Raw genomic sequence first — 25,826 nt, forward strand, 5'->3', positions numbered from 1 at the left:
GCCAAATTACAACATGCAGAGCATATGTATCTACAGTCACACATGCTACGAATGAAAAATGTTGCTTATCCTGTAAGCATCTGTACATAGTGTGTAGTGCTGTAGATTCAAATGTGCCCACCTACCTCCCCAGAAGCTAGTGATTGCTTTGGAATCTTTCCTCTTTCATTTACATATTTAACTTTCTATACACTTTAACGCTTGGCTATCAAAATGCCCTGTGTAATGCTCCATCACTGTGCAAAAAACAGTTTAACAATGGAGCTGATGCCCATGCACATTGCTAGCCAAAGGAGTAGTCACTATACGTTGTGACTCGAAAGACTAATTCAGATGAAAGCAAATTTCGAATTTCAGAGCAGAAACCTTGATGGTAGGAGTATTGAGAGCATGTGAATCTACAACACTAAACACTACAAATGGATCCTTCGAGGGCAAGTAACATTTTTCGTACTGTAGTTCCCTTAGATTTGCACATTTATTTTACAATTACCAGTTTTTTTCTTCTGAATTTAGATGCACAGCTTTATTTTTATGACAGTACTTCAGCAAATCGTCCAAATTTGAAAGGAGATGTTTCTTGTTTTGCATTGTACTGTTCCAAAAAAGACCGAGTACTTGGAGTTTCAGGATCAGAATCAGTTATTAGATTGGACATCCTATAGTATGTGCTTGCAGTTGTAGAACCATCCAATGACACCACTGTGCTAATTTCAGGACATTATCTGCAACATGAAGCTCTGGGCTACTCCTCTTGGACCTCTCAACTGCCTTTTACACGGTTGACCATGACACTCTGAAACAAAGACTCTATGAAAGCGGCATAGAGGGAACTGCTCTAGACTGGATCACGTCCTACCTTCGAAACAGAACTAATGTCATCCATACCCCACCTTTCTCGTCCAAACCGTACTCCACAAAGGCACGGGTCCCTCAAGGTTCTATCATCTTGTCCATGCTTTTCAACATCTAAGTCATTACCAGAACTGATCAATAAATTTCACCTCAAGTGCTATAACTATGCAGATGACAATCAAATACTCCTTCAACTGGAATACCCCAAAGTCATTGGAAAATCACTAATTTTCAGCTGTCTCAGAGCCGTGGATCAGTGGATGACCTGGAGCCATCTCAAATTGAATGCTTCAAAAACTGAAATACTCACGTGTGGCGATTGGAAACATTATAACCCGCTTGCCGCATGGCCTGATGAACTGGGATCACTGCCTAAAGTATCAAACGAAGTAAGAAACCTCGGAATGACCATGGACTCCAAGCTGGCGATGAATGCCCAAGTGGATAAACTAGCAAGATCAAGCTTTGCCACTATAAAAACGCTGCGATAAATCTTCCCTCATTTGGGATTTCCACATAAGGTCCAAGCTACCATCTCCCTTGTTCTGTCCAAACTCGATTACGCCAATAGCCTCTACCACGGATCACCTTTAACGACCATGAAAAGACTACAACGGATTCAGAACTCGGTTGCTAGACTACTCGTGCATATCAAACCGCAAGACCACATCTCCCCTGCCTTGAAAGCCCTGCATTGGTTACCGGTTGCCAGAAGATCCACGTTCAAGCTGCTTTGTATCACCCACAAAGCATTACATGGAATGGGACCACTCTTCATCAGGAATAAAATCACCAAACACATTCAACAAAGGAACCTCCGCTCTAAAGGAGCATCTCGCCTCAAAATCCCACCATACCAGAAGAAAATCATGGGTGGCACATCCTTCTCTGTTCAAGAAGCCAAACTATGGAACTCTTTACCCCCCAGCATAAGGTCCACCGACAACCAGCTTATCTTCAGAAAACTACTCAAGATTTGGCTCTTCCCCACATATGCACCATACGTAAACATAAATTTACAGCATATCCCTCTGTATACAAGCAGTTTTTTTCACTATAGTTATGTACCTATCTTTGTGTATTACTTTGCATAAACATGTGAAATAATTATGTTGTTGAGAGAAAAAATAATAATAATAATAATAATACATAAATAAAAATCGCCTTTGGTCTACATGTACATACTTCCATTGTGCATCTATGTACCTTCCATGTATTTGAATCTGTGTGTCTGTTACTTTTCTCCTGAAAAAGCATATCCAATGCACTACCCTATTTCTCATCCTGTGCCTCTATCAATATCTTTAATCTACATATACTTACCTCCTTTATGTATCTATATACATTCAATGTAATTGTGGATCTATATATTTATCACTTACTTCTAATTTAGCATTTCCCTACCCTATTTCTCAGCCTATACTTCGCTCAATATATCTTCTAGCCCAACCTTCTGACTCTTCTCAAACTTCTTCTACTACTCCTTCCAATGCACTACCCTATCTCTCATTCTATACATCTATCAATATATCCTCTACATCCACTCTCTCATTCATCCCAAACCCCATATCACTACTATGATTGGCAAAATAACCCTTCCTAGACTCTCTCCTACTCTACCCCTCCTTGCATCATCTGACACCTCTTTTACTATACTGATCCCATAAAACAAACCTTTGTAAACTCTCCCCTTTGAGTCCTCCCCTCCAAAACTCCTTTTTACTGCTAAGACCTTAAAAAAAAAAAATAATACTTCACTCCTTTATCCCTCCACTATTCTTTTCATTCGAAATTAACAGACTAACATGTTCACATCTCAAATTCCATATTAAACTATACTAATATACTACCCAAATAACTGAAAAACATATCCACTACTCAAACATATTTTTTTACTATACTAATTTTCAACAGTAATCCTTTATGGGTTCCAGAGTGGCGTGCTACTCTCCAGAAAAGCGCTTCAGCACCCATCAGGGGTAACAAGTGCTATATGAATGCAAATCTTTCTTCCCCTTGTATCCCTCCGCTATCCTTCTCACTCCAAGTAACTGACTAATATCCACCACTGAAATGACTTCATATTTCACCATATGAATTCACCACTAATCCTTTGTAGGCTTCCTGAATAGCGTTCGTCAACAGGCGCTATATAAATACAATGACATCACACTAGAGTGCTCTACAGATGGAGTAGTGGGAAATATGCATACACATAATATACAGGATATTACACTTTGTCCTCCTCTATCCTTCTGCTATCATTCCAAATCCAAATAACTGACTAACCTATCCACCACTTAAAATGTACTTGCAAGTTTCACTATACCAATTCAACACTAATCCTCTATGGGTCCCGGAGTAGCGTGCTACTCGCCAAAAAAGCACTTTGATGCCTCGTCAGGGGTAGTAAGCGCTATATAAATGCAATTACAATACAATACAATACAATGGAGGGGGTTGGGCCAACTGGACACACATCATCTGGGGGTGCCTAAAAATAAATCAGTCTTGGTTTGAGATTCAGGAATATTGCCTCCATACATTAGAGACTGAACATCCAATAGATGTCCAGTCAACGGTTTGGGGTATTCTCCCGATGTCAGAATAGAAACACTGCAGAAGAAACAATTATTTATAATTGCCTTAGTAGCGTGATCAATAATTCTCCAAAACTGGAGGTCAAGTGACTCCTACTTTCCAACAATGGCAGTCTAAAATTTAAAACATTAAGGGATTACAATACCGCTATGTATTAAGGTCTGGAACGCATAACAGATTTCAGAGACTATGGGGGTTGCGAGGATAGGTAGGGTGATAAGAGGGGGGTTTTCTCTTTTCTGGAGGGGAAAAAAAGGATCATATTAGAAATTAATCAATACGATATCCAGGACAATATGCAATACATGGCTTTCCATTGGCTTTAATGCACCCTATGTCTGCTGTATCGGGCATTTGTATATCTTTCTTTTTTTCTGTTTACCATCATAATGTAACGTTTTAATGAAATGTGGTTTGTCGACTGTAAGAACTCTTCCAATAAAAAATAATAAAAAAAAAAATTGTCTTCCAAGGGAAAGATCCACTTTTGATCCTCATAGTAAGAGAAAGGGAGGTGCTAAATATTTTTGCTAGTGTAAAGGGCTAGCACAATTGCCTGTTCCTCAGCCATAACTCACTCTCAGACTTGCAAATTGTTAGGCCCATATTTATGGCAAAGCCAACAAGTCACCTTGCTGCTTTGTGTGATAGGGAAAGGGCAGGAATGTGCCGTATTTCAAAGAATACAACTCATATCTGCCTTTGTCCCTGCGCTGGCTCTGTTTTGGCTGCCTAGCGCCAAGGCAGGCACCATTGCACTATGGTGCAAGGGTACTTGCGTTATAAGGAGGATTGTTTTGTGCAGGAAGGGGCAACTTCCTGCGCAAAAATAATCCCCTGAGGCATTTTCCTCTTTCTATGTGTGCTGCAGAATGCCTTACCTGGGAAGGTGTAGCATTTTGGTGCATTCCCAGGTATATCATTTTTGGTAAATCTGGGCATGCATCAAGGTCCATGGATGTTGCCTGGGAATACCCAAGCAACACCCATGGAATGCCTCAATGGTGCAGAGTAACACAATGCAGCGAATTGTGGCCATGCATGGCTTCATATATCCAATTTTGGGCTTGCGTCACAATAGCAACAATGTGCATGGTGCCAGCGCGATGCAGCTTCACTCATAAATATGCCCCTTAATGTTTTTCTCAAAGGACAAGACTAGAACTACAATGGATAGATCAATAGATATATGAATAGACAGAAACCATGTAAATTACCTTAATATAAACTATGTGAATAAATGCACAAAGACCTTATATTTAGAGGTAGAAATTATCAAGTATTAGTTGCAAATGTACACAACAAAAAAATGACACTTTATGTAGCAGAATGCAAGGACCTGCCTTCCAGCTTGTGTGGTTGGATGAAATCAATAGCAGAATTAAACAAGCATTGGCAAGTCCAACATGTCTGGCTTTTTGTTAGGGAAATAGTTTGGGGCCATATTTAACGTTATACGGCACATTTCTGTCCTCTTCTTGCACTGGTTCAAAATGTGCTGCCGTGGTAGGGACACCTTCCTTCGCAAAAATAATCATTAGAAGCTTTTTCCTCTATCTATGTCTGCTGCAGAATGCAACACACTTAGAGGCTCAAGAAGGATGAGATATCTTTATTTCTCCTTGTTTCCACTTTCTATCTGGAATGCGTAGCATTTTGACATATTCCAAGGTGTACCATTCTTGGTAAATCTAGAACTCTAAGAACGTGCCAAAATCCATGGGTGGATGTGTGGGAATACCACGGCAGAGTGACTTGCGCTGCCTTGTGTTGCTCCAGATTCACCAAGCAAGCAGGGCCACACAAGGTGGCATTGCTTAGTAAGTCTTATTTAGGGATTGCGTAGTCCTTTCGACATCCTGTGTGATGCAAGGGCACCAAAATGTCTTTGATAAATCTGGCTGTTGCTTTATATTGTAAGTGGTGAACTTAAAAACCAACCCCAACAAAATATAAAGAAGCTGCCATGCTATGAGCAATGTCTGAAGTGCATACAATAATTTCGTGTTTTGTCTTATTTCACATAGGAAGAGAAACTGAAATAACAGGATGTCAGAGAACAACGAGGTCAGTGTGAACCTTCTTCTAATGGGAAGAACACAAAGTGGGAAAAGCTCTTTGGGAAACAGCCTTCTGGGCAGCAATGAGTTTGAGAGCCGGCTCGCTGCCAGTTCTGTCACCACAAAGTGCCGCCTTCTCAGCTGCCGGATACCAAACTTTGGTAGGCGTCTTGGGAAGGAGTTGGCTCTACGTGCACATGTCCTAGACACACCTGGAGTCCCGCACAGCCACTTCAGCCAGAAGCAGGTGAAGCCGGAAATAGGGTCAGCACTACTGCATCACTTCCATAAGGGACTCCACATGGCCCTGCTCGTCCTGAGAGCTGACCTCCCACTCTGCGAAGAAGATTATCATCATACCCTGCAGCTAGTTGAGGTAATTCAAGCACTGTGTATTTAAAGGATCTATGCATCAATTTTAGGCATATAGGGGCATATTTACAAGCCTCTATTGCCACCACAACATCACTTTTCACGATGTTGTGGTGGCAATAGGGACTTTGCCTTATTTACAAGGCAGCGTTAAGCCCCTTAACGTGGCTTAACGCTGCCCTGGAAATACGGAACCCTTTCACACTATACTTAGCTTAAAAGGGGAGGGCAATGGGTGTTGCAGTGGGCGTTCCAGAGCATCATCCATGATTTTGACGCTGCCCTATATTTACAAGGGTGGCGTAAATATTGGGCAGCACCAAAATTAAGATCATTGAAAACCTGGGGCCTTATTTATGAAGGCCTTGTGCCACCGGTGCGTCACTTTTAAAATGGGAAAAAGTGACGCACCGGTGGCGCAAGGCCTTCATAAATGAGGCCCCTGGTCTTTGCCAGGCAAAATGAGGCGAAATTTTTAATTTCTCCTCGTTTTTGCTCTTTCCATGTGTGCTGCATTGTGCAACACACATAAACCAGCAAAACGCCATCAATTGCTTATGTGCAGGAAGGTGTCCCTACCTGCACAAAACAATAATTTAAAAAAAAAAATAAGTTTTGCAACTTCTATATGTGTTTCATTAACACCTTCCACGCTCATGACGAGAGCCACGGTGCTCGTGTGCTCATGACAAGCTCAGCTCGTCATAACCGTTGGGACGCTCGCACGCTGGGCAAATTCCCCTGCTGTGCGAGCATTCTAAAGAAACGGGTGTGGTCATGACGAGCTCAGCTCGTCATGAGCACAGCACCACCATGGCTCATGACGAGCTGAGCTCGTCATGAGCACCGGGGCGCTGCGCGCGCCCCCCTCCCTCCAGCACCGCGGGGGAATATGCCCCGCAGGGAAGGGGTTATGCAGCACATATAAAAGTTACAAAATGCCATTTAAAGATTGTGTATGTGCAGGAAGGGGCACCTTCCAGCTCATAAACAATCTTCGCCTGCAATGCAGACACCTTTGCACTATGGAGCAAGGGTGCCTGCATGGGTCTTAGGCAGCTGAATTAGCGTCAGCACAGGGGGAAACGCAGGGCTGCACCATATTGTTGTAAATATGGTGCTGCCCTGCGCTTCAGAAGTGGCTCAGTGCAGCGTCTAGCCAGAGAGGCTAGCACCGTGCTCTGCCACTTCCTTGTAAATATGCCCCTTACTGTCTTATTGAGAGGTGGCCAGGACAATAAAGCAATTCTACAATAGGATGATACGGCAAGAATCGTAAGAAAGACAAACTGAAAGCGATCCTCTCTTCACTCAGTTGTATCAAATCGGTAATTATTTAACTTAATACGTTTACAGAGGCGCTGTGTGTACTCTACTGTCCTGATAGCTACAACCTAAGCGACAGACTTCCCTAGGTTCTGGGTAAGTCCTGGGTACCCCTTTTGTTCTTTTGAGGTGCAGGAACCAGCTCTCCCTGACCATTAGAGTAGCCTTTCAGATTCCAAAGTACAGGGAAGTGTATGCACAGTCCTCAGGACTCTCCAAGGCAGATAGGAAATACCTCCAACAGCAGTTACCCTCTTCTGTTCTTCTTGTCTTCTTGACTCAAAGCAGCACTCTGATTGTCAGCTGATGGAACCCTCAGATTATAGGTAGAACAACCAAGTAGTTGTCTAACTCCCTGAATCTATCGATGTAAAGCTCTCAAGTTGTTCCCTCCCAGGCTTTTCAGCACTTCTTTTACTTTACGATTAAGGCTATCCCAGAAAGTACTATTTTTAAAATGGTAGAAGTTAGCTGAACTCAATATAAGCCCTTCTATGGCTTGGCCATTCTAATCAGGTGCCTCCCTCTCTGCTGCAGCTGCAATCTAGAGTACCCCCTGGGCACATGGAGCTAGTAGTGTACTGGGGAAAAGGTCAATACCACAGGCTAACTGAACACATTGCATGATTGGGTTGCCTGTACATAAAGCATATATGTTTTTTCCCATTCCTTTCCTTCTAAAATTGAATAAACATCTTATGTAGAACCTCTCCTCCTTGCTGCTCTCCACCTGGTCCCCAACGTTCAAGCTCTCATCATCTATAACTCTCCACTCTTCATTAGCTTTAATTCGCCAGTCTAATGCTATGTCCATGCGACACACGTTTTTCAGTTTACTCATTGATGCCTTTAACACCCTCCACCCTCCTTTGTTCTTTTGTCTGTGATTCATCAGAGCCAGATCTTATGATCTCACAACATGATTAGAACTCATAACTCATGTTCATTCTTTTTCTCTGCTCTTCGGCACTTTTAGTTAATGTCCCTCTTGCGCCTCGTTTATTTCTTTATCTTGATTAACTCAGATTACCTTCTCTTCACTATCATTTAAGTTTCCTTGGTATTGTGTTTAATTGTATGCATAATATTCCATCTTCTTTGTACGAGCTTATTTTATTGCCCAAAGTTCTTTTGGCTCATTGAAGTATGGGAAGTGTCCACTCATCAAGGCATTAAGGATGCGAGCGTTGAGCAAATGAAAAATGCTCACCACTAAAACTCGCCAGAATTAGAAAAGAAATAAAGAGGCATATTTATAAGAAAGTCACGCAGCGCAGCACATCACCTTGCTGCGCTATGTGACAGGGAAAGAGCAGAAATGCACAGGGAAAGAGCAGAAATGCGCCGCATTTTAAAGAATTCAATGCATTCCTGCCTATGTCCCTGTGCTTGCGACATTTTGGCTGCTTAGCGCCAATGCAGGCACCCTGCGAGGGTGCCTGTTATGTAAGGAGAATTGTTTTTGAGCAGGAAGGGGCACCTTCCTGCACAAATACAACCCTCTGGGGCATTTTCCTCTTTCTATGTGTTCTGCAGAATGCAGCACACATTGAAAGAGGAAGAAATGTGTAGAAATCAAGATATTTCTCCTCATACGCCTCACCTGGGAAGGCGTAGCATTTTGGGGCATTACCAGGTCTACCACTTTTCTTAAATATGGGAACGTATCAAAATCCATGGATTTTGCTTAGAAACACCCACGCAGGACCCATGGAATGCCTACCTGGGGCAAAGTAACGCAACACAGTGATTTGTGCTGCGTTGCGCTACTCTGGATTTATAAAGCCACTCAGCACCACCCAAGGTGGCCTTGTGCGGCTTCATAAATTGCACTTTGGGCTTGCGCCACGCATGAATCACGTTGCTTGGTGTAAGTGAGACACAACCCAACTCATAAATATGCACCTACCTGTTCATGATAACCAGGATCAAACTGGGGCAGGCCTGGGCACCAAAATAAAAGTGGCTGCCATTAGTGAATTAATTAACCAAGAAAGTGGTCCATGATTAAAAATGTTGCACGTTTTAAACCTGTAAAGACAAGCTTTATTGCGGTTTTGAGAGATATGGAAGCTTGCATGGATTTGAGCTGCAGATAATGTTTGTTTTAATATCAGGAAAATCAGCAGTAAAAAGTGGACCAGCCAACTATAAAACAGGCGCACAAACAGCCACAAACCAGTCCACATACTTACCTGTCAGACCTGCCCATCGGACACTGCCTTATTGCCCTATAGGCCAGTCCAACCTTGATGATAACAAGATTGTATGTAGCCGATACAATTTGTTGTTTGTCTCATTATTTTTTTTTTAAGCGTCAGTACTTTCGACAGACCTTGGAGGAATCCCATGACTTTGATTTATGTATAAAAAGGAAAGCGCCTTTTGAATAATAGGATTAGAGGTTGAATTCCTCTGGCGCTCAGGGGATTTCCTTAAAGTGTACCACTCAGAGTAAGGAGTGTACACTCTCATTGTTTTGTTTGTGTTAGGGTTTTTTTGTTCACGTAATCTTGTATATATGTTGTATATGTTGTATTAACTGTATATATGTATTGTACTATATATATGAATGTGATTTATATGTTTATGTTTTGTACATATTATGTTTTCACATGAGGAAACTGATTAGATTTGTTTATGTCCAGTCCTGCCATTTGACATGAATATGACTTTGAACGATGGATAAATAGAACTTTTTCTTAAATAAATGACACATCAAGGTAGGTTGGTCCCTCTGTACCTTTTTTCTTTATATTTCTATGGGGTTTCATCCATGTCATACATGGAAAACAAGTACCTTATTTTTTTTCAACATTTATTTATTTAGTTTAAATATCCACCATATAACACCAGTGGATAATTGTATAGTAAACAATTTGAAATTAAAATAAAAGCAGCAAGATCAAACGTAGTCCGTCCAGAGAGTCAGTCACAGAAAGTTCCCAGGATCCCAAAGCCGCAGCAATAATCATAAAGGGGTCCTGGTGGAGGGGTCCCTTCTTTTTAAAATCTGTTTATGTTATCTGTGCATGCACTCATTTTTTATTTCCCAGTTCATAAGCTCAAACAATCTTTTCCGTTTTTTTTATTGTTCTATGGTGTCTCTGTGTATGTTATGTTATGTTATTATGTTATGTTATTAAATTTTTATAGCGCACAGCTGCCCCAGCAAAGGGGCGTCCTGGCGCTTTGACAGACACTATAACATAACACACAGTAAAAGAAAGAAATTAACCAGACACAGGAAACAGAAAAGTTTTAATCGCCTGCCTGAAGGCGAACAAGTCTTCAAGAGCACGGATGTATACCGGGAGCGAATTCCATAAGCCTGCCGCTAGCACCCTAAAGGAACGGCCACCCATTCTGCTCAGCTTAAAGCGTGGACAGACAGCCAGATGGAGCCCCTCCGATCTCAAGGATCTCGAAGGCACATAGGGCGTGAGTAGATTGGCAAGTGCCGGCGGCGAAGAAGATTTCAGAATTTTAAAGGCCAGACAAAGCGCCTTGAACTTGATTCGCTGTCTGACCGGGAGCCAATGTAAGGCCGTGATGGTGCCAGACACTGAACAGTGTCTGGGGAGGCCCACAATGGCTCGTATGTTGGTATCAAATTCTTAAGATGCATTGATGACCCCAATATTATCAGATGTAAATGGCAAGAAACACATTTCTGGTAATAACTGACCTAAATATAGGAGAGGAACATGTAGTTTCATGTGAGTTAGCAGTGACAGAACCTTTTGGCTCCTGATGGATTCTGTAGAACTGTGATGTAAGCGTTAGAGCCTAGTGAAGTGAATGCAGGTTTATAATGTTGAATTTGCATTACACACAGAAGAATTTAGATTCGTTATACTAAGCTCCGTGTGTGGCATAGTCATTAGCTGGCACCCATGCTGGGGAGGACACTATACAACCAATCTTTAATCCACATTAAATATTGGTTCTATAGTTTAGACTAGACTGCATGCCTCATTTCTTACTTGTCTGCTTGCAATGCTGTATACTTGTGTTACACTACAAAATAAGGGACACCATTCCATTTCAAATAGCACTCAAGATAAGCGACTCCATTCCATTTCAAATCTGCCAGGCTACATTCCTTTTACATTTTTGGAAGAGTTGAATAAAGGTTCAACTTTTTAAGCAACTCCTTGGCCAAATATAAGGCTCTCTACTGCTAGTGATCTGAGCAGACCAGCGCCTGCCAGTGCATGGCCTTGCCAAAGGGAATTAAACATTGTGAAAGCCAAAAGTTCTGGCCACTGGCATTCCCTGCCAGCCTTTTGACTTTCTCAATACTTGTTTTGGTATGTTTTTTCAAAAACAGTATCATTGGGGAAGCTGCTGGGCCCTCATCAATCTAAAGAAAAACATTTGCTAAAAGTAAACATATTTTTTTAGTCCCAAAAAGCATTGAAGTCCGTGGCACTTAAGGGAACTACTTTGTGTGTAGATGTGTGCCTTGTAAAAGGCAGAATGCCGACATTCACAGTGGAGTTAGCCAATGACTGAAGTGCGCTGAGAAACTGCCCCATGCTAGTCATTATAGTGGGAGGAAGTAAAACGTAAAATCCAAAACAATAGACCAGAGATGATGAGGAGTTGCTGAAAGCCTCTATGAGTAAATATATTATACATATAGTTTTAGAAAAATCAAAAGCTTTTGTCTATCACCAGACCTAACAAGCATTTACAATGCAATGGTTTTGCCTTTGTTAAAGTTAGAGCTATTGGCATTGCTCTTGACATTATTTTTATTTATGTTTTTTTAACATAAATAAGTGGCATTGTCATTTACAATGCCAATAGCTTAATCTCTCGCAAATGACAAACACCCACACAGAGCCCCCCACACACACCCACACAGAGCCCCCCACACACCCACCCACACAGAGCCCCCCACACACACAGCCACACAGAGCCCCCCACACACTGCGAGCCCCCCCACACACACTGCGAGCCCCCACACACACTGCGAGCCCCCACACATTGCAGGCAACAGAGGCACGTAAACATCTCTTAGGCGTAAGGCATTCTGAATCATAATTTGAGTAAGCTGAGGTGGGGTTGCTTTTGGAGAATTGTATGCTAGGAATGTCATTCTATTGTAGAAGACAAAGGCCAAAAAAAGTAGAAATAATATTTCAACAACAATAGAAAATGTAAGGGAAATATATTTGGAGTTTCAAGATCATAGTTCTGACCTATAGAGAGAATATTTCAACTAGGAAGTTAAGCTACTTTGTTTAAGGATATCCAATTCCCTAAATTAACACTTTAGAAAATACTGGAATAAATAAAGGAAAATCTGCAGAGCCAGTTGGTTTTCCGGAAAAGATATACTAGTTATTAGAGGAATAATGAGTTACTGTAGTTCAAAAATTATAAACACAATTTGTCTCTCTCTATGTGTATCTATCTATATATATATTTTTTTGAGAGAGATATATATATTTTGTATTACTAGCATCATAAAAGTATGTTTGGCATTGACTTACTAAAATGTGGAGAAGCGTACAGTCAAGTACACAAAATCGTAGGTTTACACCGATACAAATGACACAAGTCGAGTTGTGCACGTGAAGTGCAGTGTTTTCAAAAGTGTGCTTTGCGACATTCCTAACAAAAAGATAAAGATCTGCCTCAGCAAGAGGGTGGGTGTTGCCCAGGATCCTACATAGAGGTGCCTGTTGCCTACAAAGCCTGGATCATTTCTTGCCTCCTACATGCATTATTTTTATGATTTTTCAGTGATTCCAAGTTTTCCATACATGCTATGAAGCATAGACTGCATAAAATGCGGAACATGGAATTGTTTAGGAAAGGGGTAGAGGATCAAACAATGGAATGGAATTCCTATAAATGACCCTTCGCTTGGGTAAGTAACGCCATAGGCTGGCAGATAAAGTCTCTGTAAATTTTAACCTTTATGAATGTGCAATCCTACAAGTTTAGAAAGTGCACACGTTCTATTGGCTAAAATATGTAATTTGTGAACAAGTAATAATCTCAGCTTTGACATAATTCATGTGAAGTGTGGGTCAGGAAACCAGTGCCATTTGCCCAATATATAGGTCGTAGCTATTGCTTTGCCGAGTTTTCCCTTGTAATCTGCGCTTCGAAATAGTGACTCAGAGAAAGTGAAAGTCAGCTGCCATATTAAACTTGTACATCTCAAAATAGCACTACAGAATACTCACCGGTCTGAGGACTCGCACCACCTCCTTGAGGACCCCCTCCACGTTCCGCACCGAACACAGCACCAGCGTGCAGACCACAGCATCCGCGGAGCCGCTGGCCACCGCCGACATGTCTTCCCCAGACGCCACGAGGAAGCGCGTGAACCGGACGTGGTCATTTTCTGCAACGCTCTTGCCCAGGAAGCGCTCGAAGTCTGGGTTCGGATCCGTGCACGTGACTCGGCATCCTGGCGGGAAAAACTGGAAATTTGTTCCCGTTCCGCTTCCGACCTCCAAAATGTTGAGCTTCCCCCCGGGGCCGGCGAAGTCTAGCATATTGGTGAAAAGAGTCTTCTTGAAGGAATGCATCTTCCGGTTGTAGACGTGGCTAAATGTGGCCAACACGTACGGAAACATCTTATTGGCTAGTGGCTGCCATACTCCTAAGAGAGCCAAGAGGTGCACTGGCAGGGTCAGCAGCATGATGCCCCCCTGAAGGGTGGCTATGAGAAGGCCCATGTTCGGAGCCGAGGGCGCCGCCGCCTCTGAGGTCTGCGCTCTCGAGCTGATGCGTGTCTGAGCTGCGCTGGATTTACTTTGTAGGAATAATGCACACCATATGCACAGATGAGTCCACATTCAGGTTAACGGTATGTTTTTTCGTTACAAACAAGGGTGTTCAATAGCACACAAAGCTGGAATTAATAGTATATATTTTGTACATGATAAATATATTGCCAATCATGTCCAGAATTATTCCTTTATGCAAGGAAATGTAATTAATTAATTTGTTTTTTTATAAAGAAGTAACGAATAAATAAATATTTGCTACAAGTCGATGCTCTAGAGTGCTTTAGGGTATTGTGCGTTGGGGGTTCTTCAGGAAATGTAGGATAAATATCTCACTGCAGCTCGTAATCTAAAATATGCAAATAACATTAGCGGCGTGCGGTTAGCAGCTGGGATAACGTCCAATTGTGTTATGAATTAGCCATTGGGAAATATTTCAATCATTGTATGCAGTCCCATTTCGCCCAGAAGTTTTTGCGTTTTATTCTCCTGCATCACTGTTATTTGAGGATGGTGTTGTAAGGCAGGGCCGGTGGCATATGCCGGGAGTTTATTAGCCCGTCTTGTACCATGCTGTAATTGTATTGTGCACTGGGTTAATTTCGGCCCGTGGAGTGTACCGTTTTGGGAGCAATAAAATGGCAGTGGATGATCACTATCGTTCTCCAGTGCCTCGTGCGATAGATATGCATGTGGGTGTATCCAATAATGCACGTATTGTGCTTGGGTGCAAAGATAATAAAGCGGCAAGTCTGGGGCCCCGAAACTACCTTGTGTATATGGCAGAGTAAGCTCCTTCCACCCTACCTTGGGTTGTTTGCCTGCCCATGTAGGGGTGGTCATACAGGAGCGCAGTCTTGTGAAAAACTGTTGTGTGAGTGCTGTGGGTATGTTTGTTAATAGAAAAATAAAGCGGGGCAACACCATTTTCTGGATTGCAATTCTGTCGGCTATTGATAGTGGCAATAGGACCCATCTCACAACCTGGCTTTCCAATTTTGTGAGAGCAGTGCCATAGTTTTCACATGTCATCAATTTGGGGTCATGGTGTATTCAAACACCTAATTCAGTGTTTCCCGCGGGCGTGGCTTGGCGCGCGGCAAGATGGCAGTGCTGTAGTGCTGTTCTGCCGGCCACCGCGGAATATCCTGCCCTACCTGAGTCAGCTGCCGAAATTCTGGACGGGGAGCGGTCTACGGACACCTGTCATCGCCGATCGGGCTGACTGCTGGACCTTTTGTGAGGCCGCCGCGCAGAGAGATCGGCGGCACCCAACTGTGACGCCGGAGCCTTGGAAAGTCTGGGACAAAGCCAGCGAGTGCCCTCTTGTTGCTGGCGTCGTAGGCTGCCCCTGCTGCCCTTCTGAGGAGCTAGCGTGAACAACTGTACCCGGTAAGGGGGGGCGCGACTGCTTGTCCCGAAGTCCGAACAGGAGCGGACTTCGAGTTTCGCGATGCAGTGGGGAGCTGGCAGGAATTGGGCTGCAGGGCTACGTTATCGGCCGGCTCCGGTGCCCGCAGTAGGCCGAGAGTAGGCCAGAGACTCCCCGCCTGAACCACGAGCCTTGTGTGCGAGACAGTTGAGTCAGAGACTGCCTGCCTCTGCTGGTGCACATTCTCCCTTGGTGGAAGAGAGCTGTTGGGGTTCGTCAGGGATTGTAGGCGACCCTTGGCCGGAGCAGGAAGGCGGGTGCCGGCTAGGAGGGGGGGTTGGAAAGGCACAAAGAGCGGGAGGGGGGTCGGGAACGGCCACACACTGACAGCGGGAGGGTGAGGGGCGGGAACAGACACACACACACGGACAAAGCAACAAACTAAAAAACAAAGCACTCACCTGGACATCTTCCGGCAGATCTCTTGCTTCCTGCTCTCCACTCCTCCTCCCGATGACGTGGTGGAGGCTCGGCCGGCTGGGCCAATCCCAGCGCGGCCCTGGCTGGAGGCGGACGGCTGCTTCCTTCGGCTGGCCGGCCTGAGGAGAGGGAGGGAGACGGGCTGCCACGGAGCGGGAGGGAGGGGCTATCGAGCGACTTTTGTGCAATGTCCCGAGCAGGAAGGCAGAGGCAGGTGCCGGCAATGCCGGACCAGATTCATGGGTGTTCCCGGCTTTCGGCTGACGTCGCGTGACGTCGGCAAAAGCCAAAGAATGTCGGGAACGCCCCCAAATCTGGTCCGGCATTGACGGACAGGCCCCTCGTCCAATGGCTAGGCTCCATTTATGGAGCCAGCCAATGAATGACGAGGGCCGAACCAAAGCCACACTACAGAACTCATCAGGATTTCGCCTGCGCGAAAAAGATGCGCAGAGCGCATCTTTTCGCCAGGCAAAACCTAAAAATGAGCATTGATCTAGAGTCTAATGGGGGCCTATATTCCTTTTCTTCTCTAGCAGAAAAGGAAAAAAACTGTCTCACCACTTTCCTCACATCAGTGCTGCAACACATCATCAGAATTCCTAGTTATGATTCATGAACAAAGCAGCACAGTGGATATCAGGGGCATACCTTCCAGGGGTGCTTAGGGTGTGACATTCTTGGCTTGGTAGCTGAATTGGGGGTCCTACATCTAGTCTGCTATGTCTGTGTTGGTTTTTCTCGTCCTCATTTCCCTAAGAGAAGGTTTTAACTTTCAAATTGTGTGGATCCAGAACTTCAAGATATATAGTGACTGATTCGAAAAAGAAACTGTAAACCTGAAGCCCAAGAATCACTCCTATGAATGTCTGCAGATTTATTACTTTTTGGAACTCAGAAACATTGTCAGTAGTAGGCTTGGAAAGCTGCACCAGTCTCAAGTCTCCAAACATACGACTAGCAATGTCACGTGACATTTTGGTCGTTTAGCATTTTTGGATTTTTACTATTTCCAAAATGCAGATTGTACAAGGTAGAATGTTTTTCACTCTTTGTTCCACAGTAAGCTATTTTCTGTATGGAGAAACAAATCCCTTCCCTTGCAGTCCACATGCTTTTGAGGTTCTCCATTCCCCTTCCCACACTGGAAGAAAAATGTACCCCAGTACTTTACTGGAGCAAATCTCCAACCATTTTTTAGATGGGACGGGGTCAGAGAGGAGGTTTGTTTAATGCTGACCAACGTTTCAGACTGTGGGCATTCTTCAACTCTCAAATATATCATAGTTTATCCTCCCACACCACATCCCTTGCGCAGAGTTTACTACTGCATAATTGTATGAAGTTGTGATGCACAAATATGACTATTATCTGAAAGGTACCCGTTTTGGATTCTTGACAGGCATAATTTTTCGGTCATAAATGTTGCTTTGTGAATTGGGCCCACAATGAAATGCAGGAGCGCAAAGACAATTTCAATGGTTTTTTTTCTGTTCTTGGGGAGGGGTGAGGGGTGGAGTAGGAGTGTGAAATGGGACAGCCGGTCAAAAGAACACAGCAATCGTCAAGGTATGTTTATGTTTAATTTTGCAGAGCTTGTCTGTAAGCTATAAGAAGCCCAGAAAAGTGTTTTAATCCAAGCCCCTTATTGTACTGATCAAGCGCAACAAGACAGTCCTACCCTCTCCAGGAAGGTTTGGGTTATCACACCAATTAAATCTGAAACAAATTTGGAGCTTATCAATTTATTTGATGGCACAATTTCCCCCAAAATATTTATTGGATAAAAAAACAGCCAGAAAGCTGCACACACAGGTTTCCGACCGATCATGTGTGCTGCTTTTTTAGTTGGGAAATTTGAGATTTACCCATGACACCAACCCCTCTCCTACCCCCTCTCCAAATCTGACTTACAACCCTGGTGGCTACTGTGTTTTGCTATTGGTGTCTAATTGTTCAAGTACTATTTGATTCCAATTGATTAACTAAACTATTGCTACTTATTTTTAAATGTATCTTGTCAAGATTTGTATTGCTTATGGCCCAGGATCATGGTGCTCTGAAAACGTAAAATATCTTGCTGATTTCATAGCTTTGTCCACTTGTTATGTCCAATTTCATGCACAGGATTCTGTGGCACATGCATTAAACGTGGGCACCTGACCACGTCTCTACTAAAGGTTTCATAGAGACATTTTTAGGCCACATCCATTTTAGGCCACAACACCTTTCCATCCCATTTAAGGCACTACTTGCTGTTGAACTCTTTGAAGATCTCTTCATTTCACTTAGCTTTACATTCCCATCTCCACCTCTGCTGTACCACTCTCTGCCTACCCTCCCTGACTGCTATTCTTTGGGCACGCCGGGCACCAACCCCTCCCACCTCCCCCCCCCCACCCCCCCTCCGTATCTACTGCTTGTATATGTCACTGCTGTACAACACTTCACTGCTTTAAGCAGGGCTGGCATTACAGAAGTCTCAGACATGCAAATATTTTGTTTTTTACTTTCTCTCACCAAGGTGAGCTACATTTATGAAAAAGTCACACAACGCAGCAAGTCAACTTGCATCACTGCATGACATGGAGAGAGAAGTAATGGGTGATATATACTAAGAGATGATGCATTTCTGCTGTCTCCCTGCACTGGTGCACTGAATGTTGTCTAGTGCCAATGCAGGCACCCTTGCGCTGTGGTGCAAGAGTGCCTGAGTTACAGGCAGGATTGTTTTTGTGCAGGAAAGGACACCTTGCACAAAAACAATCCTTTGAGGCGTTTTCCCCTTTCTATGTGTGCTACAGAAAGCAGCACACATAGAAAGAGGAAATAATGAAGAGAAATAAAGATATTTCTCCTCCGTCAGTAAGGCATAGCATTTTGACGCATTCCCATGTTTACAAGTCTTTGTAATTCTGATAGATACATCTGCCCGTGGATTCCTCACCTTGTGAATATCCCCCTTGCATCAGCAACATTCGGAAATTCTTTTGTAGCTTCGCGCCGACGTGGACATAAACGACATCATAGAGGCACGGCATCGCACGCGACTCCGCTGACGTCACCGACACTACAATAGGCCCACGCCGGCGTGATGACATCAGTTCCCTTTTTTCCGCGTCATCGACGCTAACGGTTTCGGGAACCTCAGTAGCCAACTGGTGACTTTGTTACCTTATTATTCGCTTTCTGCTTCTTTGTATCTTGTTTCTTCACGATGTCGGCAAAGAAGACCGGCTTCAAGCCCTGCAGGGAGTGCGGGAAAATGATGTCCATTACTGACCCGCACGAGGACTGCATTTGGTGTTGGAGCTCTGACCATGATGTGGATGGATGTTCATCTTGTCGGAAGATGAACCCGAAGGCCCTGAGAGAAAGAGAGACCAAACTCCTGGTAGCGAAGCTGAAGGCTGGCAAGGGAAAATCTTCGAGGTCGTGATCGAAGTCAAGATCCAGATCTCGAGAGGAGTCGTCTTCGAAGTCCGCTTCAGACCATGCTTCGAAGTCGAGAAGGAGCCATAAGAAGAAGAGGCATGAGTCCCGACGTCATTCCGGTAAGGAGTCGGGCTCGAGGTCGAGGTCACCGAAGAAGGTACGTTCCAAGGTGGTCACACTGGATGTCTCGGATCATGAAGGTGAGGCCTCGCCTTCGGAGTCGCAGGTACAGTCGCCGACTCCGGCTTCGAATCCGTCTCCGGTGCCGTCCCCGGCCCGAGATGAGGAAGAGGTTCAGGTGGATGTGGATTCTGCGCCTGTCGAAGAGCCAAATCCGAACCCTCCACAAGACCAGCCTGAGGGTTTTCAGCCACACTTCCCAGCCCCAGGCCAGGACCCATCAGCATTTTAAACGCTATGTATGGCGTCTTTTCAAGGGCGTGGTACCCCTCTGGCGCACCTCTGGGTCCCATGGGTCCTCTGGCCTTCAATTTAGGAGTCCCTCACTCCTATCCTCCTGCTCCATTCATGCCTTTTATGCCGGCTCCGACGCCACCGTGGCAATACCCGGCTCCGCCGAGGTCGTCGACGCCGTTTCCGGCGTCGCCCGCTCCAGATCGACCTCGAGAGCATCCCACTGGGCCTTCGGATTCGATACCGACGTCGATCCTGGCTCCATCGGAGCCGTTGGTGGATCCGGCTGCGAAGCGTGTGAAGGAGAGGTCCAGAAGGGAAGCACAACGCCTTTTGGAGGAGCAAAGATATTTGGAGTCATGTCCTGATATGGAGGAAGGTGAGCTGGAGGATGATTGTTTTGAGGATCTGGCTGATGCTGGTAGTCTGGATTTTTCTCCTGAGTGGGAGTTACCATCCGGCTCTGATACGCCTTCAAAGGATGTCCAGCCTTATCATGTGGAGATGAGGAAGGCAGCAGAACTTCTGCAATTGACTTTACCAACAGTGGAGTTTAAGTCTAATCTTCTTACTAAAGTTTTGCATTCACCTATCTCTGTGGTGGAACCATTGCTTCCGTTTAATGAAGCCTTAACGGAACCTATTATGGAGGTGTGGAAAAAAACACTGACAGCTCCTGCAGTATCCAAGAGTGTGGCGAGAAGGTACAGGGTTGCACCTGAGGACCCTGCTTTTCTGACGTCTCATCCGTCACCTGAGAGTCTAGTCATACAGGCAGCCTGTTCAAAAAAGAATGTGAGTGCCTTTCCTCAGGTCCCCGGTGACAAAGAGGCAAAGAAGCAAGATCAGGTGGCTAAAAAGACCTTCTCCTCTGCAAGTATGGTGTTGAAGTCAACTAATGCCACTTGCCTTATGGGGAGGTATGTGCATGCCCTTATGGACACTATGCGTACTTTAGCTCCTAAGATTCCTGATGACAGCAGGAGAGATTTTGAGGAGGTGTTATCAGATGCACAGGCTGCGGCACGCCAAGTGATACAGAGTGGTCTGGACACTGCAGACTCGGTGGCACGTATCATGGGCACTGCGGTTGCCACGAGGAGATCGGCTTGGCTGAAAACATCAGACCTTTCGGCAGATGTTCAAGCGGCTTTGCTGGATCTGCCGTTTGATGGATCTGATATCTTTGGCAAGAAGGCTGATAAGGCCTTGGAAAGGTTTAAAGACAGTAGAGCAACTGCTAAATCTTTAGGGCTTCAAATCAGAGGTTCTTCAGCCAAGAGGTTCAGAGGTTTTGGACGCTCTTCCTTTCGCAACTATCGGCAAGGTCAGCAGCAGCAGCAGAACCCCTTGTACAGATCTTATAGGGGAAAGCAAAGAGCTAGGCCTCGAGGTCGCCAAGCCTCTTCCTCCTCTACCTCCTCTAACCCCCCAGCCTCAGAAAAGCAGCCCTAGATCCGCCATTCAGGATCATGTGGGTCCGGTGGGGGGTTGGCTTACCTACTTTCTACGGGATTGGGAATCGGTTACATCAGATCTTTGGGTTCTCAATCTCGTAGAAAATGGGTATGCCCTTCCCTTTCGGGAATTCCCTCCCAATTACCCTCCTTGCCAAGGTTTTTGCACGGAGGAACATCTGTTACTCCTGCAGGAGGAGGTGCTGACACTGTTAAGAAAGGGTGCCATAGAGGTGGTCCCAGAGCAGGAAAGGGGTCAGGGATGCTACTCCCGGTATTTTCTGATACCCAAAAAGGATGGCAGGCTTCGTCCAATCCTGGATCTCAGGATCTTGAATCTCTATCTGAAACAAGAGAAATTCAAGATGCTCACCCTTGCACAGGTTCTTCAAGCGCTGCTGGAAGAAGACTGGATGGTGTCGCTCGACTTGCAGGATGCGTATTTCCACATCCCAATCCTGAAGTCGCACAGGAAGTATCTCCGTTTTACGGTGGGATCGCAACACTATCAGTTTGCGGTCCTTCCTTTTGGAATTACTACTGCGCCTCGAGTCTTCACCAAGGTGATGGCGGTGGTGGCAGCACATCTCAGAAGGTCGGGGATTCTAGTATTCTCCTATTTGGACGACCGGCTGATCAAGGCAGAGTCGTCAGAGAAGGTGTTCCAGCATCTGCAGGAGACAACTCAGTTGTTGTACCGGTTGGGTTTTTCGATAAATGTACCCAAGTCTCACCTGGTGCCCTCCCAGCGCAACCTGTTCATAGGTGCTGTACTGGACACAACTGTATGTCATGCATTCCCTCCACCTCAAAGGATTCGCGACATACAGGAAATGATTCCTTTATTCTACAATGGAGCGGTCATTCCGGTCCTGAAGGTCCTTCGCCTGCTCGGTCTGATGGCTTCCTGCATCCTGTTGGTCAACCATGCACGCTGGCACATGAGGGCACTCCAGTGGTGCCTCCGCAGGCAGTGGTATCAACACAACGGAGATCTCAGGGAGTCGATCAGGATCTCCGGAGAAACTGCAGCGGATCTGTCTTGGTGGGGTGTGGAAGGCAGTCTGTCTCAGGGAAAGCCTTATCATCTACCTCCTCCAATGGCCACAGTGCTAACGGATGCATCCACTCCAGGGTGGGGTGCTCATCTGGGGGATCTGGAGGTCAAGGGTCTTTGGTCTCCAGAGGAAAGGTTGTTTCACATCAACCTTCTGGAATTTCGGGCGATATGTTTGGCGCTCAAGGTCTTCCTCCCTTCCCTTCGCGGTCTGTCGGTGCAAGTCTTGACGGACAACACCACCGCGATGTGGTATATCAACAAGCAGGGAGGAGTAGGGTCGCAGTGTCTCTGCAGAGAGGCGGTGCGCCTCTGGTCCTGGTTCAGGACCACCAGATTTGTCTGATGGCAAATCATCTGGCCGGAGTTCTGAATGTGCGTGCAGACAGTCTCAGTCGGCAGTTCTCGGTCGACCACGAGTGGAGGCTTCACCCGGAGGTGGTTCGTCACGTCTTTCAGACGTGGGTGACTCCTCAGGTGTACCTGTTCGCCACTCGCGAGAATGCTCACTGCCCGTCATTCTGCAGCCTCCAGTTTCCGATACAGGGAGCCTTGGGGGACGCGTTTCAGTTGAGTTAGGACTCGCAACTCCTTTACGCGTTTCCTCCCATACCTTTGATTCCTCTGGTTCTGAGGCAGATTCGCCAAGACCGGGCCCAAGTTATATTGGTCGCCCCGGATTGGCCAAGAAGGGTGTGGTACACGGATCTTCTCCACCTCTCCTCTCGCCCGCCGCTCCGTCTCCTGTTCAGGGCAGATCTCCTCTCACAAATGGAGGGGCAGGTTCTACACCCCCACCTCCAGACATTACACCTTCATGTTTGGAGATTGAACGGGGCAACCTGAACTCTTTTTCTCTCCCACACGATGTGGTGGATGTCATATTATCAGCTAGGCGTGCCTCCACTAAGTCCATTTATTCTTACAGATGGGCTAAATGTGTCTCTTGGTGTGGGGAGAGATCTGTTGACCCTTTGAAAGCCCATTTATCTGATATACTACAGTTTGCTCTTTCTTTGGCGCGGCAAGGATTTGCTGTTGCTATGGTGAAGGGCTATCTTTCGGCATTGTCGGCATTACTCTGTTTGCCGGCCCCGCCGTCTCTTTTCAAATCTCCTGTAGTTTTGAGATTTCTGAAGGGACTCACTAATAAGTTCCCTCCTACTCCTTTTATTGTTCCTCAGTGGGATTTAAATCTTGTAGTAACCTACTTGATGGGTTCTCCCTTGAACCCTTACACAAGTGTCCCATGAGGCTTTTGTCTTTTAAGACAGTCTTCCTGGTTGCGATCACCTCGGCAAGGAGGGTAAGTGAGCTTCAAGCTCTTAGTTCCAAGCCCCCGTTCTTGACCATTCATGCTGATCGAATGGTTCTTAGGACCAGGGCTGCTTTTCTCCCTAAGGTGGTGTCTCCCTTCCACTTAGGTCAATCTATTACCCTTCCTACCTTTTATCCTCCCCTCACCCTTCCAAGGAGGAGGAGAGGCTACACCGTCTGGACCCCAAGAGGGCGGTGAGTTTTTATATTGATAGAACTAAAGACTATCGAATGGATGACCAGCTCTTCGTTGGTTTTGCTGGCTGCAAGAAAGGAAGAGCGGTACATACAAGAACTCTTTCAAGATGGATCATCCTCTGTATAAAGATCTGCTACTCTTTGGCTGGTAAGGATCCTCCAGAGGGTATTAGAGCCCACTCTACTAGAGCTAAGTCTGCAACATCTGCTCTTTCTAGAGGTGTGCCTGTTGAGGACATTTGTAGAGCGGCTACTTGGGCCTCCCTCCACACTTTCGCAAAGCATTATTGCTTGGACACTGAGGTGAGGAGGGATGGCCACTTTGCGCGCTCTGTCCTCCAGGATTTTCTGGTTTAGGAGAGTGGACACCCTCCTCCGGGAGTGGGGACTGCTGTGGGACTCTATTCACAAGGTGAGGAATCCACTGGCAGATGTATCTATCAGAAGAACAAGTTACTTACCTTCGGTAACGCTTTTTCTGGTAGATACAGTATCTGCCTGTGGATTCCTCACTGACCCACCCACCTCCCCGTTGTCCACTCTTCTATACCAGAGTTACTGTAATGTATTTACTTTATTGTCAAGGAGTTGTTTATTGCATTTGCTTCACACTGTGTGTGTTACCTTGATATTTGTACTGCTTATACTGTGTATATGTCTACTGTCATTGGTCCGTCCGTGTGCCTCGATGGCACGGAAAAAAGGGCGGAGTGATGTCATCACGCCGGCATGGGCCTATTGTAGTGTCGGTGACGTCAGCGGAGTCGCGTGCGATGCCGTGCCTCTATGACGTCGTCCATGTCCACGTCGGCGCGAAGCTACAAAAGAATTTCCGAATGTTGCTGACACAAGGGGGATATTCACAAGGTGAGGAATCCACAGGCAGATACTGTATCTACCAGAAAAAGCGTACCGAAGGTAAGTAACTTGTTCATCTGGGAATGTGTCAAAATCCATGGGTGGATGCATGGGAACACCCACGCTCCACTCATAGATTGCCCTCCTAATGCAGAGTAATGCAAGCAGCGATTTACACTACTTTTCGTTACGCTGGATTTAATAAGCCATGCAGTGCCATGCAAGGTGCCTTTGCGTGGTTTAGTAAATCTCACTTAAGCCCTTGTGTTACCTTGCGCAGCCATGCATGATGCAAGGACAATGCAAAGGCTTTGTAACTGTGGCCCCCAATGTCTAGATCTTAAATTGCAACAAATAAGCACAAAAACACTAATTATTCACATTTAACATCAAACATATGAGGGGTGTGGCCAAAACGCGAATGGAGTGAGACGTTTCTTGCTGAGTCTTCGCTCCATCGCATCCAGCTAAAGCTGATAACCCTGGCCACCGGGGTAGCTGATTACCGCTGGCCGTACCGCTCAGCAGGGTAAGGACCGGAGGTGCCTCTGAGGATGGAGAGGTGATACCGCTGCTAACGGGAGACCCGCAATCCACGGCCTGGTGCGGCAGCGGCGAGAACTATCAACGCCATCTTGGTTGAGGAGCAGCCTGTCTGAGCTCCTAGCAATCTGCTGAGCTGCACTGGGTGTTGTGACACCTCGATCGGAGTGTCCCAGGAGTCGGGATTGCACCGGTGGGGGGCCCCTGACCCCCTCGGAAGCAGAATCGGGGCCCGAGGCACCAGCGGTGCTACCCCCTGAACTGGTGGACATGCGTCGGCAGAGGGGTAGGCCGGACTCTGGATCCTCGACGCACTAGCTGAGAGCATGCTCCTGGGCCGGCTATCGCCAAGCAGAAGTGAAGTGCTGTGTCCTGAAGATCTCCCCCCATCGTTGCATTGGATTGACGAACCTGCCGCACCCCTGGTCAGAATGTCAAATTTGCTTCCCTGGAGCAGCTCGCTGATAGGCGGTGATTTGAGCTGGTGGCCATCTCTGTCTCCCAGCTGCTGGGGTTTGCCACCGCGAACAGGCAGACATCATGGGCCCGCTTGATGAGGGAGGGATCGGGCCTACCCTGCGGACTAAGAGGCAACTCCGCTGATGCCCGAGGACCCGGGGGAGACAGCAGCGGGGCCCATTGATGCTATTTGTGTCCCGAGCACAGAGCCTTGATGCAGCATTCTCTGAGACGAGACCCTTGGCCATGAGCATAGGAGGCGATTGG

The 25,826-nt window shown here is 45.9% G+C and overlaps 1 protein-coding gene and 1 pseudogene across 2 annotated transcripts in view; one reads left to right on the forward strand and one right to left on the reverse strand.

Moving 5' to 3' along the window:
* GIMD1 (GIMAP family P-loop NTPase domain containing 1) overlaps nucleotides 1-25,826 on the forward strand; it is a 408,717-nt gene that overhangs the window by 335,551 nt on the left and 47,340 nt on the right. For both annotated transcript variants that reach the window (XM_078676601.1, XM_078676600.1), the window contains exon 2: nucleotides 5,484-5,892. In XM_078676601.1, the coding sequence (XP_078532727.1) occupies nucleotides 5,506-5,892 (387 nt within the window). In that variant the 5' untranslated portion in view covers nucleotides 5,484-5,505. The remainder of the gene's footprint in view (nucleotides 1-5,483; nucleotides 5,893-25,826) is intronic.
* Nucleotides 13,140-13,974, reverse strand: LOC144818825 (thiol S-methyltransferase TMT1B pseudogene; annotated as a pseudogene).

The sequence above is a fragment of the Lissotriton helveticus genome, chromosome 2_1 (assembly GCF_964261635.1).
Source record: "Lissotriton helveticus chromosome 2_1, aLisHel1.1, whole genome shotgun sequence".
NCBI lineage: Eukaryota > Metazoa > Chordata > Amphibia > Caudata > Salamandridae > Lissotriton > Lissotriton helveticus.